The sequence below is a fragment of the Penaeus vannamei genome, chromosome 28 (assembly GCF_042767895.1).
Source record: "Penaeus vannamei isolate JL-2024 chromosome 28, ASM4276789v1, whole genome shotgun sequence".
In the NCBI taxonomy this organism is placed as follows: domain Eukaryota; kingdom Metazoa; phylum Arthropoda; class Malacostraca; order Decapoda; family Penaeidae; genus Penaeus; species Penaeus vannamei.
The window spans coordinates 3,948,396-3,958,395 of NC_091576.1; the positions used below are offsets into that span (position 1 = coordinate 3,948,396).

Consider the following 10,000-nt stretch of genomic DNA (forward strand, 5'->3'; position numbering starts at 1 on the left):
ATACATACATATACATACATACATACATACATACATATATATATATATATATATATATATATATGTATATATATATATATATATATATATATATATATATATATATATATATATATATATATATATATGTATATATATACATGCAAACTTTCGAGCAGCAACACATAAATATATTTGCAATGTAAGTATATTTACATCTACACTAAATAATCTCTATATCACCTCTATATATGCATATAGGTACATATATATGCACACACACACACTCACACACATACATAACATATATACATACGGGCATCCATCCATACATATATATATATATATATATATACACAGTATATATTATCTTTACCATTTATGTGTACATATAATTATATAAATACAAATATAACCATATGTATAAATATGCATATATGCATGAACACCATAAAACATGCATTTGAATACATACACACAATAGAAATATAGGTAAGTAGATACGTATATATACACATATATGTGTTGGTGCGGGTTTGTGTGCCAATGAATTTGTAGATACATGCATATATATATATACATATATATATATATATATATATATATATATATATATATATATATATATATATATATATATATATATATATGTGTGTGTGTGTGTGTGTGTGTGTGTGTGTGTGTGTGTGTGTGTGTGTGTGTATGATTGATACTTATAAATGAATATATATACATATACATACATACATAATACATACATACATACATATATATATATATATATATATATATATATATATATATATATATATATATATATATGTATATATATATATATGTATCCACACACGCGCATACACATGCATGCATATGTGCAAATAAACGAATGCACAGACACTGAAAGGAACAAAAAATGTATCTGAAATAACACCAGCTAATTCCTTTTGGACTGCACTGGTTGTTATTCTGTGCTTGAATTTTCCTGCAAGTGGCCGTCTTGCATTCACGTGCATTGGGGGCGAGGTCGATAACTTACTCTCACAAGGGAAAAAAAAGGTAGAAATATGCAAGACCACATTTAGCCAAATTTGAAGCTCCTTGAAACACGTCATCACAGCGTTTCAGGAATGATAATTATCAGCTGATTCCCGCATGACGGAATTTCTCTATTAAACCATAGACTGACCCAGAAATGCCCAGGCAGGCTACCCCGTCCGCTTTGGGTCCGAAGATCACGTTCTCTGGCTCGTTGAAATCCCCGCCTTCGGTCCCCTTGGCTGCGGTCGGCGGGTCCCTGCTGGCTGGCTCGAGGCGAGGGCGCGGCGATGCATTCAGGCCAAACGGAAGCCTGAATGCATCGCCGCGCCCTTAGGTAAAAGCAATATGTAGAATAAATAAATCTAAGTCCGCCTTTATGATACAGATATACGCACGTGTGTGACTCATGATCTTTCCGCCCAAAAATCCCTTCATTATTTCCCCCGTTAGGATAAGGGACTCGTGGAGTGACTCGGCGGAACCCAAGGTCGCCGCCTTCTCGGTTTTCCTGGGCTGAGGGAGTATAAAGCCTCCGCTCCTCCGGCGAGAGGCAGTCGCCTCTCGACGATGCATTCAGGCCAAACGGAAGCCTGAATGCACCGCCGCGCCCTCGCCTCGAGCCAGCCAGCAGGGACCCGCCGACCGCAGCCGAGGGGACCGAAGGCGGGGATTTCAACGAGCCACAGAACGTGATCTTCGGACCCAAAGCGGACGGGGTAGCCTGCCTGGGCATTTCTGGGTCAGTTTATTGCTTAATAAAGAAAATCCGTCATGCGGGAATCAGCTGATATGATCATTCCTGAAACGCTTTGATGACGTGTTTCAAGGAGCTTTAAATTTGGCTAAATGTGGTCTTGCATATTTCTACCTGTTTTTTTCCCTTGTGAGTTATCGACCTACTTGAAGATTAAACTTATTTGCTTATGTCATGTTTGTATATCACATTTTTGGTAGAACTGTTCTGTTCTATCGTTCATGTCGATTTTATATCAGCAGTTCGGAAGTTGATGAAAGAAAAATAATCAGACATAATAGTTTCTAGAATTCCTAATCGTGAAATACTTTCATGGCCGAAGGTTTTACAGAAAGTAAACCTTGGGCAAAGATAAACCAAAAATATTACTGATAGACTACTAGATAATTTCCAGGTGGACTTAACTGGTTGCCTTTATAGTTTGTTTACGAATGTGATAAAATGATGTTTTTCAATTATTTCAATTATTTCAAATGATATTTTCAATTATATTCGGGGTAACTTAAGCTTTTCAAAAATGTTCATACTTCATGTGGGAAAAAAGTAAACACTCGAGTCTCTTTGATGGTCGCTTTATTATCGAAATATACGAATAGGATCTGTTGTGGTCCGAGAGGCAATGGTTTACCGCCCATATCCTAGGAAATAATAAAAAAAAGATTAGGAAGCTGCAGATAAAGGAACAGTAACTTTTAACAAAAAGAAATATTTATATGTATGTGCCTGTAGACTATAATACTTTACCTCCAAATCCACGTCCTCCTCCGAACCCTCCGTGTCCGCCTCCGAATCCTCCGAAACCTCCACCGAAGCCTCTGTGTCCACCTGTGGAAATGCCGGAGTTCGTTAGAATGCTTTGGCTTCCGATGCTCTTCATAGATTCCTGTTGCAGGGAAGCTTCTCTTGTGACCACTTGATAGAATCCATTTTGGCCGAGCACAACCTTCTCAGCTGTTGTTTTCCGGTGAAACGATAAGAAACATTACCTCCAAATCCACCTCTGAATCCTCCGCCGCTGAATCCACCGAATTTCCCTCCGCCAAATCCACCACCAAAGCCTCCACCAAATCCACCTCCGCCGAAGTGACCGGCGGCGGCGAAGGCGACCACGAGGGCCACGACCATGACGGCGAAGAGTGCGCGGACCTGAGTGGAAACCATGATATGTATCTTGATTAAACGGCAAGTCGTGTTAATTCAAGAATGTAGAATTTCACTATATATATATTTTTGTCTTATGGTAAAATCCAAAATACTATAATTTCCCACACACGAAGAATAAAGCGAAAAAGTTGAAAAGAGACGTAAATATATCGATGATAGAGAGAGGTGGTAAAAACTACAGCTCTCGTTGACAAACCATGTTGAGTGTTGAGGCGTCGAGGGGCGACTGCCTCTCGCCGGAGGAGCGGAGGCTTTATACTCCCTCAGCCCAGGAAAACCGAGAAGGCGGCGACCTTGGGTTCCGCCGAGTCACTCCACGAGTCCCTTATCCTAACGGAGGAAATAATAAAGATTTTTTGGGCGGAAAGATCATGAGTCACACGTGCGTAAATCTGTATCATAAAGGCGGACTTAGATTTATTTATTGTACATATTGCTTTTACCTAATTCTCTGTATATATATTTGTATATATGCACACAGACATACATATAAGAATATAAATACATATCTACATAGTTGTATATATATATATATATATATATATATATATATATATATATATATATATATATATATATATATATATATATGCATATGTACATTACATGTAGATATATATGAATATACATACACTCCTACACCACACAAAAACACACGCATACACAAATATATATATATATATATATATATATATATATATATATATATATATATATATATATATATATGTGTGTGTGTGTGTGTGTGTGTGTGTGTGTGTGTGTGTGTGTGTGTGTGTGTATGTGTGTGTGTGACTTTTAGTGATAATAGCACTCATGTCCATTTTGACGAAGAAAACTGGTATTTAAGAGTAATAATAATAATTGTTGATTAATTTATGTATTAATTTTGCATAATATATATATATATATATATATATATATATATATATATATATATATATATATATATATATATATTAGTAGTCTTTTCATTTTTGGATACTTGATTTTATATCTGCATGTTTATAGCTAGCCAACGCTGGGTGTTCCAAATACAACATGGACAATAAATATAAGGAAAAGATATATAAGGTCTGTACATTGTACGGAGTCATTCAGTCAAATCTATATATATTGTGTGGGTATAGAAGGAACATAGTGATAAGTGAGTCTATTAGTACGAAACAAAGAAAACACACAAATATGTATATATATATATGTAAACAATAAGAAATTTGAAGTCAGTGAGTCGGCCCCATGAGTGAAAATCGTGCTGCTGGGCGCTGGCGACGGGGTCTCGGACGCGTCCAAAGGTTCCGATCGTCTGCTTGGACAGATGGCGAGCACGCCCGTCGCTCTGGATCTCGGCGTCTCTGCCACTTTCGCATGCATGTGTATATATATGTACATTATATGAATATTTGCATTCAAACATACATACTTACATGCATACATATGTATATATGTGTATATATACAAATGTATGTATATATATATATTTATATATACATATACATATACACATACATATATATGTATATATATACATATCCATGAGTATATGTGCAAATTTTCGAGCAACAATACATAGATATATTTACAATGTACGTATATGCACATATACACTATATAATCTATATATCACCTGTGCTTATGTATATAGGTACATATACATGCACACACACACACCCACATATATACACAATAGGGCATCCATCCATACATATGCATATATACACACAGTATATTTTATCTTTACTATACATGTCTATATGTAAATACAAATATAAACATATGTATAAGTATGCATATATGCATGAACACCATAAAATGTGTATTTGTATACATACACACAATAGAAATATAGATAAGTAGATACGTATATATACACATATGTGTTCGCGTGTTTGTGTGCCAGTGAATATGTAGACACATGCATATATATATGTGTGTGTGTGCGTGTATGTGTTTGATACTTATAAATGAATATATAGGCATATATACATATATATTTATGTATATACATATCCACACACATACACATGCATGCATATATACAAATAAATGAATGCACAGACACTGAAAGGAACAAAAAATGTATCTAAAATAACACCAGCTAATTCCTTTTGGACTGCACTGGTTGTCATTCTGTGCTTGAATTTTCCTGCGAGGAAATTTCTTTAACTTTTAACACTTAAGGATATTTCTGCTTGTTTCCCGAAAAGTAACTGCGGTATTTTCTAAGCTGGAATTTATTTGATTTCCTTTGAGAATAAATATGATGTTACATCTTTGAGAGAGAGAGCAAATGCGGCATATCTTAATCCTTTGTCTTCATTTGTGTTTTTTCATAAGATAAAAAGTAAACACATCTATTTTTTTAATGAAAATTTATTATCGAAATACAAAATACCATTTTCTGTGGTGAAGGTGGTGGTGCGAAGTCGTACTTTACCGTCCATATCCTAAAAATGATAAAAGACTCGTTAGTAAGTTGAAATTAAGATACAAAAGGGATTACTATCAGCTTAAAACAAGACATTAGAAGGTGCGGTTTTTTACCTCCAAATCCACGTCCTCCTCCGAACCCTCCGTGTCCGCCTCCGAATCCTCCGAAACCTCCACCGAAGCCTCTGTGTCCACCTGTGGAAATGCCGGAGTTCGTTAGAATGCTTTGGCTTCCGATGCTCTTCATAGATTCCTGTTGCAGGGAAGCTTCTCTTGTGACCACTTGAGAGAATCCATTTTGGCCGAGCACAACCTTCTCAGCTGTTATTTTCCGGTGAAACGATAAGAAACATTACCTCCAAATCCACCTCTGAATCCTCCGCCGCTGAATCCACCGAATTTTCCTCCGCCAAATCCACCACCAAAGCCTCCACCAAATCCACCTCCGCCGAAGTGACCGGCGGCGGCGAAGGCGAGCACGAGGGCCACGACCATGACGGCGAAGAGTGCGCGGACCTGAGTGGAAACCATGATATATATCTTGATTAAACGGCAAGTCTTGCCAATTCCAGAATGTAGAATTTTACCACATATTTTTTGCCATATGACAAAATCCAAAATACTATTATTTTCCACACACGAAGAATAAATAGAAAAAGTTGAAAAGAGATGTAGATATATCGATGATAGAGAGAGGTGGTAAAACTACAGCTCTCGTTGACAAACCATGTTGAGTGTTGAGGCGTCGAGGGGCGACTGCCTCTCGCCGGAGGAGCGGAGGCTTTATACTCCCTCAGCCCAGGAAAACCGAGAAGGCGGCGACCTTGGGTTCCGCCGAGTCACTCCACGAGTCCCTTATCCTAACGGGGGAAATAATGAAGGGATTTTTTGGACGGAAAGATCATGAGTCACACGTGCGTATATCTGTATCATAAAGGCGGACTTAGATTTATTTATTCTACATATTGCTTTTATCTAATTCCTTGTATATACATTTGTATATATGCACACAAACATACATTTAAGAATATAAATACATATCTACATAGTTGTATATATATATGCATATGTACATTACATGTAGATATATATGAATATACACACACTCCTACACCACACAAAAACACACGCATACACAAATATATATATGTGTGTGTGTGTGTGTGTGTGCGTGTGTGTGAGTGACTTTTAGTGATAATAACATATGGCACTCATGTCCATTTTGATGAAAACTGGTATTTAAGAGTAATCATAAAGGCATAATTGTTGATTAATTTATGTATTAAGTTTGCATAAAAAAAGTATTCCTTTCATTTTTGGATACTTGATTTTATATCTGCATGTTTATAGCTAGCCAACGCTGGCTGGTCCAAATACAACATGGACAATAAATATAAGGAAAAGATATATAAGGTCTGTACATTGTACGGAGTCATACAGTCAAATCTATATATCTTGTGTGGGTATAGAAGGAACATAGTGATGAGTAAGTTTATAAGTTCAAAGTAAAGCGATCACGCACACATACACATATATATGTATATATATGTATGTATACATATATATATATATATATATATATATATATATATATATATATATATATATATATATATATAAACAATGAGAGAATAAAGTCAGTGAGTCGGCCCCATGAGTGAAAATCGCGCTGCTGGGCGCTGGCGACGGGGTCTCGGACGCGTCCAAAGGTTCCGATCGTCTGCTTGGACAGATGGCGAGCACGCCCGTCGCTCTGGATCTCGGCGTCTCTGCCACTTTCGCATGTATGAATGTATATACATATATCATATGGATATTTACATACATTCATATATTCCTATATACATATATATAAACACACGCATGTAAACATGCATATGTATACACATATCTATGTATATACACACATATAGATGTGTATAGACACACTCACACCCATATATATACATGCATGTATATATATACACTGACATAAGTGTAACGTATAAATGTATCTACAATGTAAGTATATGTACACATACAATATATAATGTAAATATCACCAATATATATATATATATATATATATATATATATATATATATATATATATATATATATATGTATACACACACACATATATAACATATATGCATAATTGAGCCTCCATATACACATATATATACACACACAGTATATATTGTCTTTATAACCTGTGTGAATATGGAAATTTATATGCATATAAACATAGATATATATGTACAAATATGCCTATATGTATGAACACCATAAAATAAAAAGAAATATAGATTAGATAAATAGATAGGCATACATACGTATTATGTGTGTGCGTGTTTGTGTGCCAGTGAATATGTAGACACATGCATATATATATATGTATATATACATATATGTATATATGTGAGTGTGTATGTGTTTGATATATATTTATCTATATATATATATCCACACACACATACACATGCATGCATATATGCAAGTAAATGAATGCACAGACACTGAAAGGAACAAAAAATGTATCTAAAATAACACCAGCTAATTCCTTTTGGACTGCACTGGTTGTCATTCTGTGCTTGAATTTTCCTGCGAGGAAAATTCTTTCACTTTTAACACTTAAGGATATTTCTGGTTGTTTCCCGAAAAGTAACTGCGGTATTATCTAAATTGTATTTTATTTGATTTCCTTTGGGAATAAATATGATGTTACATCTTTGAGAGAGAGAGCTAATGCGGCATATCTTAATCCTTTGTCTTCCTTTTTTTTGTTTTCATAAGATAAAAAGTAAACACATCTATTTTTTTTAATGAAAACTTTATTATCGAAATACAAAATACCATTTTCTGTGGTCAAGGTGGTGGTGCGAAGTCGTGGTTTACCGTCCATATCCTAAAAATGATACTCGTTAGTAAGTTCAAAAAGACATTAATGACAGGGATTAAAAAATACAGTTACAACAGGGATTACTATTAGCTTAAAACAAGACAATAGAGAGTACGGTTCTTTACCTCCAAATCCACGTCCTCCTCCGAACCCTCCGTGTCCGCCTCCGAATCCCCCGAAACCTCCACCGAAGCCTCTGTGTCCACCTGTGGAAATGCCGGAGTTCGTTAGAATGCTTTGGCTTCCGATGCTCTTCATAGATTTGTGTTGCAGGGAAGCTTCTCTTGTGACCACTTGACAGAATCCATTTTGGCCGAGCACAACCTACTCAGCTGTTATTTTCCGGTGAAACGATAAGAAACATTACCTCCAAATCCACCTCTGAATCCTCCGCCGCTGAATCCACCGAATTTTCCTCCGCCAAATCCACCACCAAAGCCTCCACCAAATCCACCTCCGCCGAAGTGACCGGCGGCGGCGAAGGCGACCACGAGGGCCACGACCATGACGGCGAAGAGTGCGCGGACCTGAGTGGAAACCATGATATACATCTTCATTAAACGGCAAGTCTTGACAATTCAAGAATGTTGAATTTTACTATAAGTATTTTTGGTTATTTGTCAAAATCCAAAATACTATTATTTCCCACACACGAAGAATAAAGAGAAGTTGAAAAGAAACGTAAATATATAGATGACAGAGAGAGGTGGTAAAAACTACAGCTCTCGTTGACCAACCATGTTGAGTGTTGAGGCGTCGAGGGGCAACTGCCTCTCGCCGGAGGAGCGGAGGCTTTATACTCCCTCAGCCCAGGAAAACCGAGAAGGCGGCGACCTTGGGTTCCGCCGAGTCACTCCACGAGTCCCTTATCCTAACGGGGGAAATAATGAAGGGATTTTTGGGCGGAAAGATCATGAGTCACACGTGCGTATATCTGTATCATAAATGCAGACTTAGATTTATTTATTTTACATATTGCTTTTATCTAATTCCCAGTATACATATCTATATATATGCACACATACACATATGAATATGAATACATATTTACATATTTGTATATATATTTACACACACACACACACACACACACACATATAAATATATATATATATATATATATATATATATATATATATATATATATATATATATATATATATGCATATGTGCATTATATGTATATATTTGAATATACATACAGTCCCACGCCACACAAAAACACACATATAAATAAATACATATACATATATATGCAGGAGTGTGATTGTTAGTGATAATAACAAAAGACAATAATGTCTTTTAATTAACGAAGAAAGCTGGCCTGTGAAAGTAATCATAAAGACATAAGTGTTGATTGACATATGTTTTAAGTTCGGCATAAAAAGAAATATTAGTAGTCCTTTCATTTTTGGACGTTTAATTACTTTAAATACATATCAGTAGCTAGCTAACGCTGGGTGCTTTAGATATTCACAATATGAACAATAAGTACAAGGAAAAGAAATATAAGGTCTGTACACTGTACGGAGTCATTCAGTCAATCCTAAATATCTTGTGGGTATAGAAGGAACATAGTGATAAGTGAGTCTATTAGTACGAAACAAAGAAAACACACAAATATGTGTATATATATGTAAACTATAAGAAAATAGAAGTCAGTGAGTCGGCCCCATGAGTGAAAATCGCGCTGCTGGGCGCTGGCGACGGGGTCTCGGACGCGTCCAAAGGTTCCGATCGTCTGCTTGGACAGA

At 36.1% G+C, this 10,000-nt stretch overlaps 2 protein-coding genes across 2 annotated transcripts in view; one reads left to right on the forward strand and one right to left on the reverse strand.

The window, feature by feature from the left end:
- The window catches only part of LOC113822836 (acanthoscurrin-1-like), a 148,078-nt gene that overhangs the window by 48,726 nt on the left and 89,352 nt on the right, over positions 1-10,000 (forward strand). The gene's annotated exons all lie outside the window — the stretch shown is intronic.
- LOC138866985 (uncharacterized) lies at positions 2,211-2,912 on the reverse strand. Its single transcript, XM_070141374.1, has 3 exons — positions 2,758-2,912; positions 2,516-2,596; positions 2,211-2,409 (listed from the first exon to the last, which is right to left on the reverse strand). Exons 1-3 carry the CDS (start codon positions 2,894-2,896, stop codon positions 2,396-2,398), a joined length of 234 nt encoding a protein of 77 aa, XP_069997475.1. The 5' UTR covers positions 2,897-2,912; the 3' UTR covers positions 2,211-2,395.

Excerpts from the sequence above, each read along its gene's own strand:
- LOC138866985 (XM_070141374.1), bottom strand. The coding sequence starts at position 2,896 with ATGGTCGTGGCCCTCGTGGTCGCCTTCGCCGCCGCCGGTCACTTCGGC. Across the intron at positions 2,597-2,757 it reads ATTCAGAGGTGGATTTGGAG|GTGGACACAGAGGCTTCGGT; the intron begins GTAATGTTTCTT and ends GCATTTCCACAG.